The 26,122-nt window shown below is 43.8% G+C and overlaps 1 protein-coding gene across 1 annotated transcript in view; it reads left to right on the top strand.

Annotated features, from left to right (window-relative positions):
* Nucleotides 1-1,546: 1,546 nt before the first annotated feature.
* The window catches only part of LOC129838370 (immunoglobulin kappa light chain-like), a 36,312-nt gene continuing 11,736 nt past the window's right edge, over nt 1,547-26,122 (top strand). Inside the window, exon 1 of the mRNA XM_055905303.1 lies at nt 1,547-1,610. Coding sequence (XP_055761278.1) covers nt 1,547-1,610 — 64 coding nt within the window. The remainder of the gene's footprint in view (nt 1,611-26,122) is intronic.

Genomic DNA, 26,122 nt, shown 5'->3' with positions numbered 1-26,122 from the left:
TATTGTATTATACTAGTACCTCAGTACTATCAGTCCCTCTTGTATTATACTAGAACTTCAGTACTATCAGTTCCTATTGTATTATACTACTATTTCAGTTCTATCAGTACCTATTGTATTATACTAGTACTTCGGTACTATCAGGCTGGTAACAGATTTGCCACCATGCAATTAATGACAGATAAAATGGGCATAATACTCTATGTAGATACTGTATGTAGTGTAAATGTGTCTGATGTTTGAGTCCAGCATCATGTCTCATTCACAGATCTAGCAGTCAGTAACCTGCTCATCAAGATAGTTCATATAATGTTAGAAGATCACATCCATTTAAATCAGACATTTGTTTGAGGTCCAAATGAGGACTTGTTTTGGGGGGCTGAAGTGATTGTAACTTTGAAGTAATGTTGAGGTCATAACACCTTTAATTTTACTTCTGTAGATCTTGCTTTGCATGTGGACAGGAATTGTGTTTCAAAACTTCAAATAACTTGTATATATATACACTTAAAGGCCATGACAAAAACTATAAGTCATAACCATGATGATGATGATGAGGATGGTCATGTGATCTGAATGATTACTTTCTAACCATATTGTCACATGTCACAGTTGACCTCCTCTAGTGAACAGTGTTCCATGTCACTGTCTCGTCCCCCTCAGCACCTGCAGTAGGTCCCAGCTGTAGCAGTACAGTCACTGTGCAGTCTGACTGAGGGAGGTTTTAGTACGGCTCTGTATCACTGTGTGAACACCCTGACACTGTTGGGGTAGTGGAAACTCTGACAGTAGTAATCTCCTGCATCTTCAACCTGGACTCCACTGATGGTCAGAGTGAAGTCACTCCCAGATCCACTGCCACTGAATCTAGATGGAGTCCCAGACTGACGTTGGTTTGAAGAGTGCATCAGGAGTTTATGAGCTCCTCCAGATTTCTGGTGGTACCAGGCCATACAGGTATAAGACCCAGCACAAAAATCTGCTACATTTAAACTGGTTTTACAATTTATAATAACTGGCTGTCCTTGGAGAACAACTTTCACTGCAGGAGTCTGAGTCACAGTGACCTGTCCTCTGGATTCTGAAACAGAGACATATAAGAATACTGTATTTTAAACATGTTTTTGTCTGAATTTTAAGGCAGAGGTAATATTTAGATTACATACTTCGATAACAAAGTTAATTTTGGAGCATTAAATTCAAAAATCTTACCCTGAATTAAGAAAGTCAGTATCCACACAAAGCTCATGATGAAAGTCATCGTTGAAGTTCTGTTGTCATGAAGGACAGCTCTCAGTCATGAAGTGTTAAACTCACAGGGCTATAAACACTCCCAGGGCACTGAAGCATGTGCTGCCAATGCAAATTGTCTTATACTGTATGTAAATAGTCTTCCTGGACAGTCAGACTTTATTAGTAAATATTGTGTGATGTAGAAACATGATAGCTATGTAATAATTTACATGGTTTTTGATTTAAGTGCTCTAAGTGCTTTAATTACAGACATCTACAAATTAAGCATATTGTTATTACTGTGTTAGACAAGATGGTATCTGCGTTCTGTCTCCCTCCAGTGGTCAGGGTCAGTAACTGCAGTCTGTGTGTGGACTGTGAGATGCTGCAGACTGACTGATCTAAAGTGGAGATTTCCAGAGCTCTGACGTCTCCAGTCTCCTGCTTCACCTGCTGCTCTCTGGAACTACCACAGTGGTGTGAGGGAGGATGTATGGGTAATGTTTGGTGGCTTTATTGTATGTGCTTGAATCATGTTGATTAAATTCTAGCTATTCAAAACACAAGTCATCTTTAGGGGTTTGGATCATTGCACATCATCTATATTCATATTGGTTGATGGTTTTCCTTGAGTTACTCCACAGAGGTAACATGTAGTAAATGGTCAGGAGAAACATTTAGTGATCAGTTATGATCTAAGGTCTTCTAGACACAGCTCTAGTTTGACTCTATTGTTGTTCAGCTCTCCTACACACTGTGTCATTGTACTGGATCATCTCCTCCCCTCAGCACCTGCAGTAGGTCCCAGCTGTAGCAGTACAGTCACTGTGCAGTCTGACTGAGGGAGGTTTTAGTACAGCTCTGTATCACTGTGTGAACACTGGACCACTGTGTTCACTCTGACAGTAGTAATCTCCTGCATCTTCATCCTGGACTCCACTGATGGTCAGAGTGAAGTCACTCCCAGATCCACTGCCACTGAATCTAGATGGAATCCCAGACCGAAGTCTGTTTGAAGAGTGCATCAGGAGTTTAGGAGCTCCTCCAGGTTTCTGTTGGTACCAGGCCATACAGTAATAACTCCCAGTACAACCAAAAGATACAGTCACACTGGTTTTGCAGTTTATAATAACTGTCTGTTCTGGGAGAACAGTTTTCATTGTAGGAGTCTGAGTCACAGTGACCTGTCCTCTGGATTCTGAAAAAAATATCAATTTAAGAATGTTTTGAAACGTGTTTGTTTTATTTACATTTTCATGAATCTCAATCTGTCGAGGCAATATAGATTTAATATTTCGATAAGAAAAATTATTTGCAGATCATGATATTCAATAGTCTTACCCTGAATTAAAAACATCAATATCCACAAGAAGTTCATGATCAAAGTCATTGTTGAAGTTCTGTTGTCATGAAGGACAGCTCTCAGCCATGAAGTGTTAAACTCACAGGGCTATAAACACTCCCAGACCACTGAAGCATGTGCTACCAATGCAAATAGTCTTCCTGGTAAGGACCCACATTCATAACTGTTTAATATGACACAAATTATACAGATACAGATTGTTATTAAATTATATTATAATATTTCAAATACCTCATTATGTAAATCAGTGATCCAAGATGAATTAATTATCGTTGTTCTTTACTCAGATGTACTCAGAACCCAGGACTATTAGTCCCTATTGTATTATACTAGTACTTCAGTACTATCAGTCCCTATTGTATCATGCTAGTACCTCAGTACTATTAGGGTGGTATTGAGATTGCTCTGCGTATGAAGGTTCTCAATATTGTGAAAAGGAGGTTTTAGTACGGAGACTTCACCAGAATGAATCACTGTGATACACTTTTGGAAGCGGAACAAAACTGATGCTGAAAAGTAATTCCAAGTTTGTCTTTTTTCTCTCATTTAACACAGTTAAATCATGCTATTGAACAATGTTATGAGATGTTATCATCTTCTCCAGAAAAAAAATATTTTTAGAGATTTTTGTGGACAGATCGGTGGATTGGTAGAGGGCAGAGTCACCGAAGTGAGAGAATTGTTCACATACCACCATGTTCATTTGGCAATAAAACCATAAGCATTTTAACATGTGATTATAAAGAGCACATTTTGATATACTGTATTGAATATCACCTCATTGTTCTGTTGAGATTTAGCAACGACTATTTATGTAATATAAGCAACACTTTGTATTGCATTCATAGTAAATGTTAACACTGACATGGTTTGAAGGTGAACCTCATCTATAGTTCTGAAATGTATTTTGAGGTCATTTTGGGCTTGTATCTCAGAGTTGATTTGACATAAATGGATATGAAGATTTCATGTCAGATTTAAAATTGTGAATATTAAATGATACTGTATCCAGACTATATGAAAGTGATTTTTTGTCTTGGACTAGTCTTCATCTGTGTCCAGGGAACCCCCTCCTAGTGTTCTGTTGCTCTTGATGTGCTAAACTGTAGAGCATGAATGTAACACACGTTTATCTCCACTCCTCTCCTAATGTTATAGAGTAGTAGCTGACCCTCTCCTCTCCTAATGTTATAGAGTAGTAGTGGTAGCTGACCCTCTCCTCTCCTAATGTTATAGAGTAGTAGTGGTAGCTGACCCTCTCCTCTCCTAATGTTATAGAGTAGTAGTGGTAGCTGACCCTCTCCTCTCCTAATGTTATAGAGTAGTAGTGGTAGCTGACCCTCTCCTCTACTAATGTTATAGAGTAGTAGTGGTAGCTGACCCTCTCCTCTCCTAATGTTATAGAGTAGTAGTGGTAGCTGACCCTCTCCTCTCCTAATGTTATAGAGTAGTAGTGGTAGCTGACCCTCTCCTCTACTAATGTTATAGAGTAGTAGTGGTAGCTGACCCTCTCCTCTCCTAATGTTATAGAGTAGTAGTGGTAGCTCACCCTCTCCTCTCCTAATGTTATAGAGTAGTAGTGGTAGCTGACATTCTCCTCTCCTAATGTTATAGAGTAGTAGTGGTAGCTGACCCTCTCCTCTCCTAATGTTATAGAGTAGTAGTGGTAGCTGACCCTCTCCTCTCCTAATGTTATAGAGTAGTAGTGGTAGCTGACCCTCTTCTCTCCTAATGTTATAGAGTAGTAGTGGTAGCTGACCATCTCCTCTCCTAATGTTATAGAGTAGTAGTGGTAGCAGACCCTCTCCTCTCCTAATGTTATAGAGTAGCAGTGGTAGCTGACCCTCTCCTAATGTTATAGAGTAGTAGTGGTAGCTGACCCTCTCCTCTCCTAATGTTATAGAGTAGTAGTGGTAGCTGACCCTCTCCTCTCCTAATGTTATAGAGTAGTAGTGGTAGCTGACCCTCTCCTCTCCTAATGTTATAGAGTAGTAGTGGTAGCTGACCCTCTCCTCTCCTAATGTTATAGAGTAGTAGTGGTAGCTGACCCTCTCCTAATGTTATAGAGTAGTAGTGGTAGCTGACCCTCTCCTCTCCTAATGTTATAGAGTAGTAGTGGTAGCTGACCCTCTCCTCTCCTAATGTTATAGAGTAGTAGTGGTAGCTGACCCTCTCCTCTCCTAATGTTATAGAGTAGTAGTGGTAGCTGACCCTCTCCTCTCCTAATGTTATAGAGTAGTAGTGGTAGCTGACCCTCTCCTCTCCTAATGTTATAGAGTAGTAGTGGTAGCTGACCCTCTCCTCTCCTAATGTTATAGAGTAGTAGTGGTAGCTGACCCTCTCCTCTACTAATGTTATAGAGTAGTAGTGGTAGCTGACCCTCTCCTCTCCTAATGTTATAGAGTAGTAGTGGTAGCTGACCCTCTCCTCTCCTAATGTTATAGAGTAGTAGTGGTAGCTGACCCTCTCCTCTACTAATGTTATAGAGTAGTAGTGGTAGCTGACCCTCTCCTCTCCTAATGTTATAGAGTAGTAGTGGTAGCTGACCCTCTCCTCTCCTAATGTTATAGAGTAGTAGTGGTAGCTGACCCTCTCCTCTACTAATGTTATAGAGTAGTAGTGGTAGCTGACCCTCTCCTCTCCTAATGTTATAGAGTAGTAGTGGTAGCTCACCCTCTCCTCTCCTAATGTTATAGAGTAGTAGTGGTAGCTGACCCTCTCCTCTCCTAATGTTATAGAGTAGTAGTGGTAGCTGACCCTCTCCTCTCCTAATGTTATAGAGTAGTAGTGGTAGCTGACCCTCTCCTCTCCTAATGTTATAGAGTAGTAGTGGTAGCTGACCCTCTTCTCTCCTAATGTTATAGAGTAGTAGTGGTAGCTGACCATCTCCTCTCCTAATGTTATAGAGTAGTAGTGGTAGCAGACCCTCTCCTCTCCTAATGTTATAGAGTAGCAGTGGTAGCTGACCCTCTCCTAATGTTATAGAGTAGTAGTGGTAGCTGACCCTCTCCTCTCCTAATGTTATAGAGTAGTAGTGGTAGCTGACCCTCTCCTCTCCTAATGTTATAGAGTAGTAGTGGTAGCTGACCCTCTCCTCTCCTAATGTTATAGAGTAGTAGTGGTAGCTGACCCTCTCCTCTCCTAATGTTATAGAGTAGTAGTGGTAGCTGACCCTCTCCTAATGTTATAGAGTAGTAGTGGTAGCTGACCCTCTCCTCTCCTAATGTTATAGAGTAGTAGTGGTAGCTGACCCTCTCCTCTCCTAATGTTATAGAGTAGTAGTGGTAGCTGACCCTCTCCTCTCCTAATGTTATAGAGTAGTAGTGGTAGCTGACCCTCTCCTCTCCTAATGTTATAGAGTAGTAGTGGTAGCTGACCCTCTCCTCTCCTAATGTTATAGAGTAGTAGTGGTAGCTGACCCTCTCCTCTCCTAATGTTATAGAGTAGTAGTGGTAGCTGACCCTCTCCTCTCCTAATGTTATAGAGTAGTAGTGGTAGCTGACCCTCTCCTCTCCTAATGTTATAGAGTAGTAGTGGTAGCTGACCCTCTCCTCTCCTAATGTTATAGAGTAGTAGTGGTAGCTGACCCTCTCCTCTCCTAATGTTATAGAGTAGTAGTGGTAGCTGACCCTCTCCTCTCCTAATGTTATAGAGTAGTAGTGGTAGCTGACCATCTCCTCTCCTAATGTTATAGAGTAGTAGTGGTAGCTGACCCTCTCCTCTCCTAATGTTATAGAGTAGTAGTGGTAGCTGACCCTCTCCTCTCCTAATGTTATAGAGTAGTAGTGGTAGCTGACCCTCTCCTCTCCTAATGTTATAGAGTAGTAGTGGTAGCTGACCCTCTCCTCTCCTAATGTTATAGAGTAGTAGTGGTAGCTGACCCTCTCCTCTCCTAATGTTATAGAGTAGTAGTGGTAGCTGACCCTCTCCTCTCCTAATGTTATAGAGTAGTAGTGGTAGCTGACCCTCTTCTCTCCTAATGTTATAGAGTAGTAGTGGTAGCTGACCATCTCCTCTCCTAATGTTATAGAGTAGTAGTGGTAGCAGACCCTCTCCTCTCCTAATGTTATAGAGTAGCAGTGGTAGCTGACCCTCTCCTAATGTTATAGAGTAGTAGTGGTAGCTGACCCTCTCCTCTCCTAATGTTATAGAGTAGTAGTGGTAGCTGACCCTCTCCTCTCCTAATGTTATAGAGTAGTAGTGGTAGCTGACCCTCTCCTCTCCTAATGTTATAGAGTAGTAGTGGTAGCTGACCCTCTCCTCTCCTAATGTTATAGAGTAGTAGTGGTAGCTGACCCTCTCCTAATGTTATAGAGTAGTAGTGGTAGCTGACCCTCTCCTCTCCTAATGTTATAGAGTAGTAGTGGTAGCTGACCCTCTCCTCTCCTAATGTTATAGAGTAGTAGTGGTAGCTGACCCTCTCCTCTCCTAATGTTATAGAGTAGTAGTGGTAGCTGACCCTCTCCTCTCCTAATGTTATAGAGTAGTAGTGGTAGCTGACCCTCTCCTAATGTTATAGAGTAGTAGTGGTAGCTGACCCTCTCCTAATGTTATAGAGTAGTAGTGGTAGCTGACCCTCTCCTCTCCTAATGTTATAGAGTAGTAGTGGTAGCTGACCCTCTCCTCTCCTAATGTTATAGAGTAGTAGTGGTAGCTGACCCTCTCCTCTCCTAATGTTATAGAGTAGTAGTGGTAGCTGACCCTCTCCTCTCCTAATGTTATAGAGTAGTAGTGGTAGCTGACCCTCTCCTCTCCTAATGTTATAGAGTAGTAGTGGTAGCTGACCCTCTCCTCTCCTAATGTTATAGAGTAGTAGTGGTAGCAGACCCTCTCCTCTCCTAATGTTATAGAGTAGTAGTGGTAGCTGACCCTCTCCTCTCCTAATGTTATAGAGTAGTAGTGGTAGCTGACCAACTCCTCTCCTAATGTTATAGAGTAGTAGTGGTAGCAGACCCTCTCCTCTCCTAATGTTATAGAGTAGTAGTGGTAGCTGACCCTCTCCTCTCCTAATGTTATAGAGTAGTAGTGGTAGCTGACCCTCTCCTAATGTTATAGAGTAGTAGTGGTATCTGACCCTCTCCTAATGTTATAGAGTAGTAGTGGTAGCTGACCCTCTCCTCTCTTAATGTTATAGAGTAGTAGTGGTAGCTGACCCTCTCCTAATGTTATAGAGTAGTAGTGGTAGCTGACCCTCTCCTATCCTAATGTTATAGAGTAGTAGTGGTAGCAGACCCTCTCCTCTCCTAATGTTATAGAGTAGTAGTGGTAGCTGACCCTCTCCTCTCCTAATGTTATAGAGTAGTAGTGGTAGCTGACCAACTCCTCTCCTAATGTTATAGAGTAGTAGTGGTAGCAGACCCTCTCCTCTCCTAATGTTATAGAGTAGTAGTGGTAGCTGACCCTCTCCTCTCCTAATGTTATAGAGTAGTAGTGGTAGCTGACCCTCTCCTAATGTTATAGAGTAGTAGTGGTAGCTGACCCTCTCCTAATGTTATAGAGTAGTAGTGGTAGCTGACCCTCTCCTCTCCTAATGTTATAGAGTAGTAGTGGTAGCAGACCCTCTCCTCTCCTAATGTTATAGAGTAGTAGTGGTAGCTGACCCTCTCCTCTCCTAATGTTATAGAGTAGTAGTGGTAGCTGACCCTCTCCTCTCCTAATGTTATAGAGTAGTAATGGTAGCTGACCCTCTCCTCTCCTAATGTTATGGAGTAGTAGTGGTAGCAGACCCTCTCCTCTCCTAATGTTATAGAGTAGTAGTGGTAGCTGACCCTCTCCTAATGTTATAGAGTAGTAGTGGTAGCTGACCCTCTCCTCTCCTAATGTTATAGAGTAGTAGTGGTAGCTGACCCACTCCTCTCCTAATGTTATAGAGTAGTAGTGGTAGCTGACCCTCTCCTAATGTTATAGAGTAGTAGTGGTAGCTGACCCTCTCCTCTCCTAATGTTATAGAGTAGTAGTGGTAGCTGACCCTCTCCTCTCCTAATGTTATAGAGTAGTAGTGGTAGCTGACCCTCTCCTCTCCTAATGTTATAGAGTAGTAGTGGTAGCTGACCCTCTCCTCTCCTAATGTTATAGAGTAGTAGTGGTAGCTGACCCTCTCCTCTCCTAATGTTATAGAGTAGTAGTGGTAGCTGACCCTCTCCTCTCCTAATGTTATAGAGTAGTAGTGGTAGCTGACCCTCTTCTCTCCTAATGTTATAGAGTAGTAGTGGTAGCTGACCATCTCCTCTCCTAATGTTATAGAGTAGTAGTGGTAGCAGACCCTCTCCTCTCCTAATGTTATAGAGTAGCAGTGGTAGCTGACCCTCTCCTAATGTTATAGAGTAGTAGTGGTAGCTGACCCTCTCCTCTCCTAATGTTATAGAGTAGTAGTGGTAGCTGACCCTCTCCTCTCCTAATGTTATAGAGTAGTAGTGGTAGCTGACCCTCTCCTCTCCTAATGTTATAGAGTAGTAGTGGTAGCTGACCCTCTCCTCTCCTAATGTTATAGAGTAGTAGTGGTAGCTGACCCTCTCCTAATGTTATAGAGTAGTAGTGGTAGCTGACCCTCTCCTCTCCTAATGTTATAGAGTAGTAGTGGTAGCTGACCCTCTCCTCTCCTAATGTTATAGAGTAGTAGTGGTAGCTGACCCTCTCCTCTCCTAATGTTATAGAGTAGTAGTGGTAGCTGACCCTCTCCTCTCCTAATGTTATAGAGTAGTAGTGGTAGCTGACCCTCTCCTCTCCTAATGTTATAGAGTAGTAGTGGTAGCTGACCCTCTCCTCTCCTAATGTTATAGAGTAGTAGTGGTAGCTGACCCTCTCCTCTCCTAATGTTATAGAGTAGTAGTGGTAGCTGACCATCTCCTCTCCTAATGTTATAGAGTAGTAGTGGTAGCTGACCCTCTCCTCTCCTAATGTTATAGAGTAGTAGTGGTAGCTGACCCTCTCCTCTCCTAATGTTATAGAGTAGTAGTGGTAGCTGACCCTCTCCTCTCCTAATGTTATAGAGTAGTAGTGGTAGCTGACCCTCTCCTCTCCTAATGTTATAGAGTAGTAGTGGTAGCTGACCCTCTCCTCTCCTAATGTTATAGAGTAGTAGTGGTAGCTGACCCTCTCCTCTCCTAATGTTATAGAGTAGTAGTGGTAGCTGACCCTCTTCTCTCCTAATGTTATAGAGTAGTAGTGGTAGCTGACCATCTCCTCTCCTAATGTTATAGAGTAGTAGTGGTAGCAGACCCTCTCCTCTCCTAATGTTATAGAGTAGCAGTGGTAGCTGACCCTCTCCTAATGTTATAGAGTAGTAGTGGTAGCTGACCCTCTCCTCTCCTAATGTTATAGAGTAGTAGTGGTAGCTGACCCTCTCCTCTCCTAATGTTATAGAGTAGTAGTGGTAGCTGACCCTCTCCTCTCCTAATGTTATAGAGTAGTAGTGGTAGCTGACCCTCTCCTCTCCTAATGTTATAGAGTAGTAGTGGTAGCTGACCCTCTCCTAATGTTATAGAGTAGTAGTGGTAGCTGACCCTCTCCTCTCCTAATGTTATAGAGTAGTAGTGGTAGCTGACCCTCTCCTCTCCTAATGTTATAGAGTAGTAGTGGTAGCTGACCCTCTCCTCTCCTAATGTTATAGAGTAGTAGTGGTAGCTGACCCTCTCCTCTCCTAATGTTATAGAGTAGTAGTGGTAGCTGACCCTCTCCTAATGTTATAGAGTAGTAGTGGTAGCTGACCCTCTCCTAATGTTATAGAGTAGTAGTGGTAGCTGACCCTCTCCTCTCCTAATGTTATAGAGTAGTAGTGGTAGCTGACCCTCTCCTCTCCTAATGTTATAGAGTAGTAGTGGTAGCTGACCCTCTCCTCTCCTAATGTTATAGAGTAGTAGTGGTAGCTGACCCTCTCCTCTCCTAATGTTATAGAGTAGTAGTGGTAGCTGACCCTCTCCTCTCCTAATGTTATAGAGTAGTAGTGGTAGCTGACCCTCTCCTCTCCTAATGTTATAGAGTAGTAGTGGTAGCAGACCCTCTCCTCTCCTAATGTTATAGAGTAGTAGTGGTAGCTGACCCTCTCCTCTCCTAATGTTATAGAGTAGTAGTGGTAGCTGACCAACTCCTCTCCTAATGTTATAGAGTAGTAGTGGTAGCAGACCCTCTCCTCTCCTAATGTTATAGAGTAGTAGTGGTAGCTGACCCTCTCCTCTCCTAATGTTATAGAGTAGTAGTGGTAGCTGACCCTCTCCTAATGTTATAGAGTAGTAGTGGTATCTGACCCTCTCCTAATGTTATAGAGTAGTAGTGGTAGCTGACCCTCTCCTCTCTTAATGTTATAGAGTAGTAGTGGTAGCTGACCCTCTCCTAATGTTATAGAGTAGTAGTGGTAGCTGACCCTCTCCTATCCTAATGTTATAGAGTAGTAGTGGTAGCAGACCCTCTCCTCTCCTAATGTTATAGAGTAGTAGTGGTAGCTGACCCTCTCCTCTCCTAATGTTATAGAGTAGTAGTGGTAGCTGACCAACTCCTCTCCTAATGTTATAGAGTAGTAGTGGTAGCAGACCCTCTCCTCTCCTAATGTTATAGAGTAGTAGTGGTAGCTGACCCTCTCCTCTCCTAATGTTATAGAGTAGTAGTGGTAGCTGACCCTCTCCTAATGTTATAGAGTAGTAGTGGTAGCTGACCCTCTCCTAATGTTATAGAGTAGTAGTGGTAGCTGACCCTCTCCTCTCCTAATGTTATAGAGTAGTAGTGGTAGCAGACCCTCTCCTCTCCTAATGTTATAGAGTAGTAGTGGTAGCTGACCCTCTCCTCTCCTAATGTTATAGAGTAGTAGTGGTAGCTGACCCTCTCCTCTCCTAATGTTATAGAGTAGTAATGGTAGCTGACCCTCTCCTCTCCTAATGTTATGGAGTAGTAGTGGTAGCAGACCCTCTCCTCTCCTAATGTTATAGAGTAGTAGTGGTAGCTGACCCTCTCCTAATGTTATAGAGTAGTAGTGGTAGCTGACCCTCTCCTCTCCTAATGTTATAGAGTAGTAGTGGTAGCTGACCCACTCCTCTCCTAATGTTATAGAGTAGTAGTGGTAGCTGACCCTCTCCTAATGTTATAGAGTAGTAGTGGTAGCTGACCCTCTCCTCTCCTAATGTTATAGAGTAGTAGTGGTAGCTGACCCTCTCCTCTCCTAATGTTATAGAGTAGTAGTGGTAGCTGACCCTCTCCTCTCCTAATGTTATAGAGTAGTAGTGGTAGCTGACCCTCTCCTCTCCTAATGTTATAGAGTAGTAGTGGTAGCTGACCCTCTCCTCTCCTAATGTTATAGAGTAGTAGTGGTAGCTGACCCTCTCCTCTCCTAATGTTATAGAGTAGTAGTGGTAGCTGACCCTCTTCTCTCCTAATGTTATAGAGTAGTAGTGGTAGCTGACCATCTCCTCTCCTAATGTTATAGAGTAGTAGTGGTAGCAGACCCTCTCCTCTCCTAATGTTATAGAGTAGCAGTGGTAGCTGACCCTCTCCTAATGTTATAGAGTAGTAGTGGTAGCTGACCCTCTCCTCTCCTAATGTTATAGAGTAGTAGTGGTAGCTGACCCTCTCCTCTCCTAATGTTATAGAGTAGTAGTGGTAGCTGACCCTCTCCTCTCCTAATGTTATAGAGTAGTAGTGGTAGCTGACCCTCTCCTCTCCTAATGTTATAGAGTAGTAGTGGTAGCTGACCCTCTCCTAATGTTATAGAGTAGTAGTGGTAGCTGACCCTCTCCTCTCCTAATGTTATAGAGTAGTAGTGGTAGCTGACCCTCTCCTCTCCTAATGTTATAGAGTAGTAGTGGTAGCTGACCCTCTCCTCTCCTAATGTTATAGAGTAGTAGTGGTAGCTGACCCTCTCCTCTCCTAATGTTATAGAGTAGTAGTGGTAGCTGACCCTCTCCTAATGTTATAGAGTAGTAGTGGTAGCTGACCCTCTCCTAATGTTATAGAGTAGTAGTGGTAGCTGACCCTCTCCTCTCCTAATGTTATAGAGTAGTAGTGGTAGCTGACCCTCTCCTCTCCTAATGTTATAGAGTAGTAGTGGTAGCTGACCCTCTCCTCTCCTAATGTTATAGAGTAGTAGTGGTAGCTGACCCTCTCCTCTCCTAATGTTATAGAGTAGTAGTGGTAGCTGACCCTCTCCTCTCCTAATGTTATAGAGTAGTAGTGGTAGCTGACCCTCTCCTCTCCTAATGTTATAGAGTAGTAGTGGTAGCAGACCCTCTCCTCTCCTAATGTTATAGAGTAGTAGTGGTAGCTGACCCTCTCCTCTCCTAATGTTATAGAGTAGTAGTGGTAGCTGACCAACTCCTCTCCTAATGTTATAGAGTAGTAGTGGTAGCAGACCCTCTCCTCTCCTAATGTTATAGAGTAGTAGTGGTAGCTGACCCTCTCCTCTCCTAATGTTATAGAGTAGTAGTGGTAGCTGACCCTCTCCTAATGTTATAGAGTAGTAGTGGTAGCTGACCCTCTCCTAATGTTATAGAGTAGTAGTGGTAGCTGACCCTCTCCTCTCTTAATGTTATAGAGTAGTAGTGGTAGCTGACCCTCTCCTCTCCTAATGTTATAGAGTAGTAGTGGTAGCAGACCCTCTCCTCTCCTAATGTTATAGAGTAGTAGTGGTAGCTGACCCTCTCCTCTCCTAATGTTATAGAGTAGTAGTGGTAGCTGACCAACTCCTCTCCTAATGTTATAGAGTAGTAGTGGTAGCAGACCCTCTCCTCTCCTAATGTTATAGAGTAGTAGTGGTAGCTGACCCTCTCCTCTCCTAATGTTATAGAGTAGTAGTGGTAGCTGACCCTCTCCTAATGTTATAGAGTAGTAGTGGTAGCTGACCCTCTCCTAATGTTATAGAGTAGTAGTGGTAGCTGACCCTCTCCTCTCCTAATGTTATAGAGTAGTAGTGGTAGCAGACCCTCTCCTCTCCTAATGTTATAGAGTAGTAGTGGTAGCTGACCCTCTCCTCTCCTAATGTTATAGAGTAGTAGTGGTAGCTGACCCTCTCCTCTCCTAATGTTATAGAGTAGTAATGGTAGCTGACCCTCTCCTCTCCTAATGTTATGGAGTAGTAGTGGTAGCAGACCCTCTCCTCTCCTAATGTTATAGAGTAGTAGTGGTAGCTGACCCTCTCCTAATGTTATAGAGTAGTAGTGGTAGCTGACCCTCTCCTCTCCTAATGTTATAGAGTAGTAGTGGTAGCTGACCCACTCCTCTCCTAATGTTATAGAGTAGTAGTGGTAGCTGACCCTCTCCTAATGTTATAGAGTAGTAGTGGTAGCTGACCCTCTCCTAATGTTATAGAGTAGTAGTGGTAGCTGACCCTCTCCTCTCCTAATGTTATAGAGTAGTAGTGGTAGCTGACCCTCTCCTCTCCTAATGTTATAGAGTAGTAGTGGTAGCTGACCCTCTCCTCTCCTAATGTTATAGAGTAGACGTGGTAGCTGACCCTCTCCTCTCCTAATGTTATAGAGTAGTAGTGGTAGCTGACCCCCTCCTCTCCTAATGTTATAGAGTAGAAGTGGTAGCTGACCCTCTCCTCTCCTAATGTTATAGAGTAGTAGTGGTAGCAGACCCTCTTCTCTCCTAATGTTATAGAGTAGTAGTGGTAGCAGCCCCTCTCCTCTCCTAATGTTATAGAGTAGTAGTGGTAGCTGACCCTCTCCTCTCCTAATGTTATAGAGTAGTAGTGGTAGCTGACCTTCTCCTCTCCTAATGTAATAGAGTAGTAGTGGTAGCAGACCCTCTCCTCTCCTAATGTTATAGAGTAGTAGTGGTAACTGACCCTCTCCTCTCCTAATGTTATAGCGTAGTAGTGGTAGCTGACCCTCTCCTCTCCTAATGTTATAGAGTAGTAGTGGTAGCTGACCCTCTCCTCTCCTAATGTTATAGAGTAGTAGTGGTAGCTGACCCTCTCCTAATGTTATAGAGTAGTAGTGGTAGCTGACCCTCTCCTCTCCTAATGTTATAGAGTAGTAGTGGTAGCTGACCCTCTCCTAATGTTATAGAGTAGTAGTGGTAGCTGACCCTCTCCTAATGTTATAGAGTAGTAGTGGTAGCTGACCCTCTCCTCTCCTAATGTTATAGAGTAGTAGTGGTAGCTGACCCTCTCCTCTCCTAATGTTATAGAGTAGTAGTGGTAGCTGACCCTCTCCTAATGTTATAGAGTAGTAGTGGTAGCTGACCCTCTCCTAATGTTATAGAGTAGTAGTGGTAGCTGACCCTCTCCTCTCCTAATGTTATAGAGTAGTAGTGGTAGCTGACCCTCTCCTCTCCTAATGTTATAGAGTAGTAGTGGTAGCTGACCCTCTCCTCTCCTAATGTTATAGAGTAGTAGTGGTAGCTGACCCTCTCCTCTCCTAATGTTATAGAGTAGTAGTGGTAGCTGACCCTCTCCTCTCCTAATGTTATAGAGTAGTAGTGGTAGCTGACCCTCTCCTCTCCTAATGTTATAGAGTAGTAGTGGTAGCTGACCCTCTCCTCTCCTAATGTTATAGAGTAGTAGTGGTAGCTGACCCTCTCCTCTCCTAATGTTATAGAGTAGTAGTGGTAGCTGACCCTCTCCTCTCCTAATGTTATAGAGTAGAAGTGGTAGCTGACCCTCTCCTCTCCTAATGTTATAGAGTAGTAGTGGTAGCTGACCCCCTCCTCTCCTAATGTTATAGAGTAGAAGTGGTAGCTGACCCTCTCCTCTCCTAATGTTATAGAGTAGTAGTGGTAGCAGACCCTCTTCTCTCCTAATGTTATAGAGTAGTAGTGGTAGCAGCCCCTCTCCTCTCCTAATGTTATAGAGTAGTAGTGGTAGCTGACCCTATCCTCTCCTAATGTTATAGAGTAGTAGTGGTAGCTGACCTTCTCCTCTCCTAATGTAATAGAGTAGTAGTGGTAGCAGACCCTCTCCTCTCCTAATGTTATAGAGTAGTAGTGGTAACTGACCCTCTCCTCTCCTAATGTTATAGCGTAGTAGTGGTAGCTGACCCTCTCCTCTCCTAATGTTATAGAGTAGTAGTGGTAGCTGACCCTCTCCTCTCCTAATGTTATAGAGTAGTAGTGGTAGCTGACCCTCTCCTAATGTTATAGAGTAGTAGTGGTAGCTGACCCTCTCCTCTCCTAATGTTATAGAGTAGTAGTGGTAGCTGACCCTCTCCTAATGTTATAGAGTAGTAGTGGTAGCTGACCCTCTCCTAATGTTATAGAGTAGTAGTGGTAGCTGACCCTCTCCTCTCCTAATGTTATAGAGTAGTAGTGGTAGCTGACCCTCTCCTCTCCTAATGTTATAGAGTAGTAGTGGTAGCTGACCCTCTCCTAATGTTATAGAGTAGTAGTGGTAGCTGACCCTCTCCTAATGTTATAGAGTAGTAGTGGTAGCTGACCCTCTCCTCTCCTAATGTTATAGAGTAGTAGTGGTAGCTGACCCTCTCCTCTCCTAATGTTATAGAGTAGTAGTGGTAGCTGACCCTCTCCTCTCCTAATGTTATAGAGTAGTAGTGGTAGCTGACCCTCTCCTCTCCTAATGTTATAGAGTAGTAGTGGTAGCTGACCCTCTCCTCTCCTAATGTTATAGAGTAGTAGTGGTAGCTGACCCTCTCCTCTCCTAATGTTATAGAGTAGTAGTGGTAGCAGACCCTCTCCTCTCCTAATGTTATAGAGTAGTAGTGGTAGCTGACCCTCTCCTCTCCTAATGTTATAGAGTAGTAGTGGTAGCTGACCAACTCCTCTCCTAATGTTATAGAGTAGTAGTGGTAGCAGACCCTCTCCTCTCCTAATGTTATAGAGTAGTAGTGGTAGCTGACCCTCTCCTCTCCTAATGTTATAGAGTAGTAGTGGTAGCTGACCCTCTCCTAATGTTATAGAGTAGTAGTGGTATCTGACCCTCTCCTAATGTTATAGAGTAGTAGTGGTAGCTGACCCTCTCCTCTCTTAATGTTATAGAGTAGTAGTGGTAGCTGACCCTCTCCTAATGTTATAGAGTAGTAGTGGTAGCTGACCCTCTCCTATCCTAATGTTATAGAGTAGTAGTGGTAGCAGACCCTCTCCTCTCCTAATGTTATAGAGTAGTAGTGGTAGCTGACCCTCTCCTCTCCTAATGTTATAGAGTAGTAGTGGTAGCTGACCAACTCCTCTCCTAATGTTATAGAGTAGTAGTGGTAGCAGACCCTCTCCTCTCCTAATGTTATAGAGTAGTAGTGGTAGCTGACCCTCTCCTCTCCTAATGTTATAGAGTAGTAGTGGTAGCAGACCCTCTCCTCTCCTAATGTTATAGAGTAGTAGTGGTAGCTGACCCTCTCCTCTCCTAATGTTATAGAGTAGTAGTGGTAGCTGACCCTCTCCTCTCCTAATGTTATAGAGTAGTAATGGTAGCTGACCCTCTCCTCTCCTAATGTTATGGAGTAGTAGTGGTAGCAGACCCTCTCCTCTCCTAATGTTATAGAGTAGTAGTGGTAGCTGACCCTCTCCTAATGTTATAGAGTAGTAGTGGTAGCTGACCCTCTCCTCTCCTAATGTTATAGAGTAGTAGTGGTAGCTGACCCACTCCTCTCCTAATGTTATAGAGTAGTAGTGGTAGCTGACCCTCTCCTAATGTTATAGAGTAGTAGTGGTAGCTGACCCTCTCCTCTCCTAATGTTATAGAGTAGTAGTGGTAGCTGACCCTCTCCTCTCCTAATGTTATAGAGTAGTAGTGGTAGCTGACCCTCTCCTCTCCTAATGTTATAGAGTAGTAGTGGTAGCTGACCCTCTCCTCTCCTAATGTTATAGAGTAGTAGTGGTAGCTGACCCTCTCCTCTCCTAATGTTATAGAGTAGTAGTGGTAGCTGACCCTCTCCTCTCCTAATGTTATAGAGTAGTAGTGGTAGCTGACCCTCTTCTCTCCTAATGTTATAGAGTAGTAGTGGTAGCTGACCATCTCCTCTCCTAATGTTATAGAGTAGTAGTGGTAGCAGACCCTCTCCTCTCCTAATGTTATAGAGTAGCAGTGGTAGCTGACCCTCTCCTAATGTTATAGAGTAGTAGTGGTAGCTGACCCTCTCCTCTCCTAATGTTATAGAGTAGTAGTGGTAGCTGACCCTCTCCTCTCCTAATGTTATAGAGTAGTAGTGGTAGCTGACCCTCTCCTCTCCTAATGTTATAGAGTAGTAGTGGTAGCTGACCCTCTCCTCTCCTAATGTTATAGAGTAGTAGTGGTAGCTGACCCTCTCCTAATGTTATAGAGTAGTAGTGGTAGCTGACCCTCTCCTCTCCTAATGTTATAGAGTAGTAGTGGTAGCTGACCCTCTCCTCTCCTAATGTTATAGAGTAGTAGTGGTAGCTGACCCTCTCCTCTCCTAATGTTATAGAGTAGTAGTGGTAGCTGACCCTCTCCTCTCCTAATGTTATAGAGTAGTAGTGGTAGCTGACCCTCTCCTCTCCTAATGTTATAGAGTAGTAGTGGTAGCTGACCCTCTCCTCTCCTAATGTTATAGAGTAGTAGTGGTAGCTGACCCTCTCCTCTCCTAATGTTATAGAGTAGTAGTGGTAGCTGACCATCTCCTCTCCTAATGTTATAGAGTAGTAGTGGTAGCTGACCCTCTCCTCTCCTAATGTTATAGAGTAGTAGTGGTAGCTGACCCTCTCCTCTCCTAATGTTATAGAGTAGTAGTGGTAGCTGACCCTCTCCTCTCCTAATGTTATAGAGTAGTAGTGGTAGCTGACCCTCTCCTCTCCTAATGTTATAGAGTAGTAGTGGTAGCTGACCCTCTCCTCTCCTAATGTTATAGAGTAGTAGTGGTAGCTGACCCTCTCCTCTCCTAATGTTATAGAGTAGTAGTGGTAGCTGACCCTCTTCTCTCCTAATGTTATAGAGTAGTAGTGGTAGCTGACCATCTCCTCTCCTAATGTTATAGAGTAGTAGTGGTAGCAGACCCTCTCCTCTCCTAATGTTATAGAGTAGCAGTGGTAGCTGACCCTCTCCTAATGTTATAGAGTAGTAGTGGTAGCTGACCCTCTCCTCTCCTAATGTTATAGAGTAGTAGTGGTAGCTGACCCTCTCCTCTCCTAATGTTATAGAGTAGTAGTGGTAGCTGACCCTCTCCTCTCCTAATGTTATAGAGTAGTAGTGGTAGCTGACCCTCTCCTCTCCTAATGTTATAGAGTAGTAGTGGTAGCTGACCCTCTCCTAATGTTATAGAGTAGTAGTGGTAGCTGACCCTCTCCTCTCCTAATGTTATAGAGTAGTAGTGGTAGCTGACCCTCTCCTCTCCTAATGTTATAGAGTAGTAGTGGTAGCTGACCCTCTCCTCTCCTAATGTTATAGAGTAGTAGTGGTAGCTGACCCTCTCCTCTCCTAATGTTATAGAGTAGTAGTGGTAGCTGACCCTCTCCTAATGTTATAGAGTAGTAGTGGTAGCTGACCCTCTCCTAATGTTATAGAGTAGTAGTGGTAGCTGACCCTCTCCTCTCCTAATGTTATAGAGTAGTAGTGGTAGCTGACCCTCTCCTCTCCTAATGTTATAGAGTAGTAGTGGTAGCTGACCCTCTCCTCTCCTAATGTTATAGAGTAGTAGTGGTAGCTGACCCTCTCCTCTCCTAATGTTATAGAGTAGTAGTGGTAGCTGACCCTCTCCTCTCCTAATGTTATAGAGTAGTAGTGGTAGCTGACCCTCTCCTCTCCTAATGTTATAGAGTAGTAGTGGTAGCAGACCCTCTCCTCTCCTAATGTTATAGAGTAGTAGTGGTAGCTGACCCTCTCCTCTCCTAATGTTATAGAGTAGTAGTGGTAGCTGACCAACTCCTCTCCTAATGTTATAGAGTAGTAGTGGTAGCAGACCCTCTCCTCTCCTAATGTTATAGAGTAGTAGTGGTAGCTGACCCTCTCCTCTCCTAATGTTATAGAGTAGTAGTGGTAGCTGACCCTCTCCTAATGTTATAGAGTAGTAGTGGTATCTGACCCTCTCCTAATGTTATAGAGTAGTAGTGGTAGCTGACCCTCTCCTCTCTTAATGTTATAGAGTAGTAGTGGTAGCTGACCCTCTCCTAATGTTATAGAGTAGTAGTGGTAGCTGACCCTCTCCTATCCTAATGTTATAGAGTAGTAGTGGTAGCAGACCCTCTCCTCTCCTAATGTTATAGAGTAGTAGTGGTAGCTGACCCTCTCCTCTCCTAATGTTATAGAGTAGTAGTGGTAGCTGACCAACTCCTCTCCTAATGTTATAGAGTAGTAGTGGTAGCAGACCCTCTCCTCTCCTAATGTTATAGAGTAGTAGTGGTAGCTGACCCTCTCCTCTCCTAATGTTATAGAGTAGTAGTGGTAGCTGACCCTCTCCTAATGTTATAGAGTAGTAGTGGTAGCTGACCCTCTCCTAATGTTATAGAGTAGTAGTGGTAGCTGACCCTCTCCTCTCCTAATGTTATAGAGTAGTAGTGGTAGCAGACCCTCTCCTCTCCTAATGTTATAGAGTAGTAGTGGTAGCTGACCCTCTCCTCTCCTAATGTTATAGAGTAGTAGTGGTAGCTGACCCTCTCCTCTCCTAATGTTATAGAGTAGTAATGGTAGCTGACCCTCTCCTCTCCTAATGTTATGGAGTAGTAGTGGTAGCAGACCCTCTCCTCTCCTAATGTTATAGAGTAGTAGTGGTAGCTGACCCTCTCCTAATGTTATAGAGTAGTAGTGGTAGCTGACCCTCTCCTCTCCTAATGTTATAGAGTAGTAGTGGTAGCTGACCCACTCCTCTCCTAATGTTATAGAGTAGTAGTGGTAGCTGACCCTCTCCTAATGTTATAGAGTAGTAGTGGTAGCTGACCCTCTCCTCTCCTAATGTTATAGAGTAGTAGTGGTAGCTGACCCTCTCCTCTCCTAATGTTATAGAGTAGTAGTGGTAGCTGACCCTCTCCTCTCCTAATGTTATAGAGTAGTAGTGGTAGCTGACCCTCTCCTCTCCTAATGTTATAGAGTAGTAGTGGTAGCTGACCCTCTCCTCTCCTAATGTTATAGAGTAGTAGTGGTAGCTGACCCTCTCCTCTCCTAATGTTATAGAGTAGTAGTGGTAGCTGACCCTCTTCTCTCCTAATGTTATAGAGTAGTAGTGGTAGCTGACCATCTCCTCTCCTAATGTTATAGAGTAGTAGTGGTAGCAGACCCTCTCCTCTCCTAATGTTATAGAGTAGCAGTGGTAGCTGACCCTCTCCTAATGTTATAGAGTAGTAGTGGTAGCTGACCCTCTCCTCTCCTAATGTTATAGAGTAGTAGTGGTAGCTGACCCTCTCCTCTCCTAATGTTATAGAGTAGTAGTGGTAGCTGACCCTCTCCTCTCCTAATGTTATAGAGTAGTAGTGGTAGCTGACCCTCTCCTCTCCTAATGTTATAGAGTAGTAGTGGTAGCTGACCCTCTCCTAATGTTATAGAGTAGTAGTGGTAGCTGACCCTCTCCTCTCCTAATGTTATAGAGTAGTAGTGGTAGCTGACCCTCTCCTCTCCTAATGTTATAGAGTAGTAGTGGTAGCTGACCCTCTCCTCTCCTAATGTTATAGAGTAGTAGTGGTAGCTGACCCTCTCCTCTCCTAATGTTATAGAGTAGTAGTGGTAGCTGACCCTCTCCTAATGTTATAGAGTAGTAGTGGTAGCTGACCCTCTCCTAATGTTATAGAGTAGTAGTGGTAGCTGACCCTCTCCTCTCCTAATGTTATAGAGTAGTAGTGGTAGCTGACCCTCTCCTCTCCTAATGTTATAGAGTAGTAGTGGTAGCTGACCCTCTCCTCTCCTAATGTTATAGAGTAGTAGTGGTAGCTGACCCTCTCCTCTCCTAATGTTATAGAGTAGTAGTGGTAGCTGACCCTCTCCTCTCCTAATGTTATAGAGTAGTAGTGGTAGCTGACCCTCTCCTCTCCTAATGTTATAGAGTAGTAGTGGTAGCAGACCCTCTCCTCTCCTAATGTTATAGAGTAGTAGTGGTAGCTGACCCTCTCCTCTCCTAATGTTATAGAGTAGTAGTGGTAGCTGACCAACTCCTCTCCTAATGTTATAGAGTAGTAGTGGTAGCAGACCCTCTCCTCTCCTAATGTTATAGAGTAGTAGTGGTAGCTGACCCTCTCCTCTCCTAATGTTATAGAGTAGTAGTGGTAGCTGACCCTCTCCTAATGTTATAGAGTAGTAGTGGTAGCTGACCCTCTCCTAATGTTATAGAGTAGTAGTGGTAGCTGACCCTCTCCTCTCTTAATGTTATAGAGTAGTAGTGGTAGCTGACCCTCTCCTCTCCTAATGTTATAGAGTAGTAGTGGTAGCAGACCCTCTCCTCTCCTAATGTTATAGAGTAGTAGTGGTAGCTGACCCTCTCCTCTCCTAATGTTATAGAGTAGTAGTGGTAGCTGACCAACTCCTCTCCTAATGTTATAGAGTAGTAGTGGTAGCAGACCCTCTCCTCTCCTAATGTTATAGAGTAGTAGTGGTAGCTGACCCTCTCCTCTCCTAATGTTATAGAGTAGTAGTGGTAGCTGACCCTCTCCTAATGTTATAGAGTAGTAGTGGTAGCTGACCCTCTCCTAATGTTATAGAGTAGTAGTGGTAGCTGACCCTCTCCTCTCCTAATGTTATAGAGTAGTAGTGGTAGCAGACCCTCTCCTCTCCTAATGTTATAGAGTAGTAGTGGTAGCTGACCCTCTCCTCTCCTAATGTTATAGAGTAGTAGTGGTAGCTGACCCTCTCCTCTCCTAATGTTATAGAGTAGTAATGGTAGCTGACCCTCTCCTCTCCTAATGTTATGGAGTAGTAGTGGTAGCAGACCCTCTCCTCTCCTAATGTTATAGAGTAGTAGTGGTAGCTGACCCTCTCCTAATGTTATAGAGTAGTAGTGGTAGCTGACCCTCTCCTCTCCTAATGTTATAGAGTAGTAGTGGTAGCTGACCCACTCCTCTCCTAATGTTATAGAGTAGTAGTGGTAGCTGACCCTCTCCTAATGTTATAGAGTAGTAGTGGTAGCTGACCCTCTCCTAATGTTATAGAGTAGTAGTGGTAGCTGACCCTCTCCTCTCCTAATGTTATAGAGTGGTAGTGGTAGCTGACCCTCTCCTCTCCTAATGTTATAGAGTAGTAGTGGTAGCTGACCCTCTCCTCTCCTAATGTTATAGAGTAGACGTGGTAGCTGACCCTCTCCTCTCCTAATGTTATAGAGTAGTAGTGGTAGCTGACCCCCTCCTCTCCTAATGTTATAGAGTAGAAGTGGTAGCTGACCCTCTCCTCTCCTAATGTTATAGAGTAGTAGTGGTAGCAGACCCTCTTCTCTCCTAATGTTATAGAGTAGTAGTGGTAGCAGCCCCTCTCCTCTCCTAATGTTATAGAGTAGTAGTGGTAGCTGACCCTCTCCTCTCCTAATGTTATAGAGTAGTAGTGGTAGCTGACCTTCTCCTCTCCTAATGTAATAGAGTAGTAGTGGTAGCAGACCCTCTCCTCTCCTAATGTTATAGAGTAGTAGTGGTAACTGACCCTCTCCTCTCCTAATGTTATAGCGTAGTAGTGGTAGCTGACCCTCTCCTCTCCTAATGTTATAGAGTAGTAGTGGTAGCTGACCCTCTCCTCTCCTAATGTTATAGAGTAGTAGTGGTAGCTGACCCTCTCCTAATGTTATAGAGTAGTAGTGGTAGCTGACCCTCTCCTCTCCTAATGTTATAGAGTAGTAGTGGTAGCTGACCCTCTCCTAATGTTATAGAGTAGTAGTGGTAGCTGACCCTCTCCTAATGTTATAGAGTAGTAGTGGTAGCTGACCCTCTCCTCTCCTAATGTTATAGAGTAGTAGTGGTAGCTGACCCTCTCCTCTCCTAATGTTATAGAGTAGTAGTGGTAGCTGACCCTCTCCTAATGTTATAGAGTAGTAGTGGTAGCTGACCCTCTCCTAATGTTATAGAGTAGTAGTGGTAGCTGACCCTCTCCTCTCCTAATGTTATAGAGTAGTAGTGGTAGCTGACCCTCTCCTCTCCTAATGTTATAGAGTAGTAGTGGTAGCTGACCCTCTCCTCTCCTAATGTTATAGAGTAGTAGTGGTAGCTGACCCTCTCCTCTCCTAATGTTATAGAGTAGTAGTGGTAGCTGACCCTCTCCTCTCCTAATGTTATAGAGTAGTAGTGGTAGCTGACCCTCTCCTCTCCTAATGTTATAGAGTAGTAGTGGTAGCTGACCCTCTCCTCTCCTAATGTTATAGAGTAGTAGTGGTAGCTGACCCTCTCCTCTCCTAATGTTATAGAGTAGTAGTGGTAGCTGACCCTCTCCTCTCCTAATGTTATAGAGTAGAAGTGGTAGCTGACCCTCTCCTCTCCTAATGTTATAGAGTAGTAGTGGTAGCTGACCCCCTCCTCTCCTAATGTTATAGAGTAGAAGTGGTAGCTGACCCTCTCCTCTCCTAATGTTATAGAGTAGTAGTGGTAGCAGACCCTCTTCTCTCCTAATGTTATAGAGTAGTAGTGGTAGCAGCCCCTCTCCTCTCCTAATGTTATAGAGTAGTAGTGGTAGCTGACCCTATCCTCTCCTAATGTTATAGAGTAGTAGTGGTAGCTGACCTTCTCCTCTCCTAATGTAATAGAGTAGTAGTGGTAGCAGACCCTCTCCTCTCCTAATGTTATAGAGTAGTAGTGGTAACTGACCCTCTCCTCTCCTAATGTTATAGCGTAGTAGTGGTAGCTGACCCTCTCCTCTCCTAATGTTATAGAGTAGTAGTGGTAGCTGACCCTCTCCTCTCCTAATGTTATAGAGTAGTAGTGGTAGCTGACCCTCTCCTAATGTTATAGAGTAGTAGTGGTAGCTGACCCTCTCCTCTCCTAATGTTATAGAGTAGTAGTGGTAGCTGACCCTCTCCTAATGTTATAGAGTAGTAGTGGTAGCTGACCCTCTCCTAATGTTATAGAGTAGTAGTGGTAGCTGACCCTCTCCTCTCCTAATGTTATAGAGTAGTAGTGGTAGCTGACCCTCTCCTCTCCTAATGTTATAGAGTAGTAGTGGTAGCTGACCCTCTCCTAATGTTATAGAGTAGTAGTGGTAGCTGACCCTCTCCTAATGTTATAGAGTAGTAGTGGTAGCTGACCCTCTCCTCTCCTAATGTTATAGAGTAGTAGTGGTAGCTGACCCTCTCCTCTCCTAATGTTATAGAGTAGTAGTGGTAGCTGACCCTCTCCTCTCCTAATGTTATAGAGTAGTAGTGGTAGCTGACCCTCTCCTCTCCTAATGTTATAGAGTAGTAGTGGTAGCTGACCCTCTCCTCTCCTAATGTTATAGAGTAGTAGTGGTAGCTGACCCTCTCCTCTCCTAATGTTATAGAGTAGTAGTGGTAGCAGACCCTCTCCTCTCCTAATGTTATAGAGTAGTAGTGGTAGCTGACCCTCTCCTCTCCTAATGTTATAGAGTAGTAGTGGTAGCTGACCAACTCCTCTCCTAATGTTATAGAGTAGTAGTGGTAGCAGACCCTCTCCTCTCCTAATGTTATAGAGTAGTAGTGGTAGCTGACCCTCTCCTCTCCTAATGTTATAGAGTAGTAGTGGTAGCTGACCCTCTCCTAATGTTATAGAGTAGTAGTGGTATCTGACCCTCTCCTAATGTTATAGAGTAGTAGTGGTAGCTGACCCTCTCCTCTCTTAATGTTATAGAGTAGTAGTGGTAGCTGACCCTCTCCTAATGTTATAGAGTAGTAGTGGTAGCTGACCCTCTCCTATCCTAATGTTATAGAGTAGTAGTGGTAGCAGACCCTCTCCTCTCCTAATGTTATAGAGTAGTAGTGGTAGCTGACCCTCTCCTCTCCTAATGTTATAGAGTAGTAGTGGTAGCTGACCAACTCCTCTCCTAATGTTATAGAGTAGTAGTGGTAGCAGACCCTCTCCTCTCCTAATGTTATACAGTAGTAGTGGTAGCTGACCCTCTCCTCTCCTAATGTTATAGAGTAGTAGTGGTAGCTGACCCTCTCCTAATGTTATAGAGTAGTAGTGGTAGCTGACCCTCTCCTAATGTTATAGAGTAGTAGTGGTAGCTGACCCTCTCCTCTCCTAATGTTATAGAGTAGTAGTGGTAGCAGACCCTCTCCTCTCCTAATGTTATAGAGTAGTAGTGGTAGCTGACCCTCTCCTCTCCTAATGTTATAGAGTAGTAGTGGTAGCTGACCCTCTCCTCTCCTAATGTTATAGAGTAGTAATGGTAGCTGACCCTCTCCTCTCCTAATGTTATGGAGTAGTAGTGGTAGCAGACCCTCTCCTCTCCTAATGTTATAGAGTAGTAGTGGTAGCTGACCCTCTCCTAATGTTATAGAGTAGTAGTGGTAGCTGACCCTCTCCTCTCCTAATGTTATAGAGTAGTAGTGGTAGCTGACCCACTCCTCTCCTAATGTTATAGAGTAGTAGTGGTAGCTGACCCTCTCCTAATGTTATAGAGTAGTAGTGGTAGCTGACCCTCTCCTCTCCTAATGTTATAGAGTAGTAGTGGTAGCTGACCCTCTCCTAATGTTATAGAGTAGTAGTGGTAGCTGACCCTCTCCTCTCTTAATGTTATAGAGTAGTAGTGGTAGCTGACCCTCTCCTAATGTTATAGAGTAGTAGTGG

Source organism: Salvelinus fontinalis, chromosome 39, assembly GCF_029448725.1.
Source record: "Salvelinus fontinalis isolate EN_2023a chromosome 39, ASM2944872v1, whole genome shotgun sequence".
In the NCBI taxonomy this organism is placed as follows: domain Eukaryota; kingdom Metazoa; phylum Chordata; class Actinopteri; order Salmoniformes; family Salmonidae; genus Salvelinus; species Salvelinus fontinalis.
The sequence above is the reverse complement of the archived record's forward strand: the minus strand, read 5'-3'. Positions and strand labels throughout refer to the sequence as shown.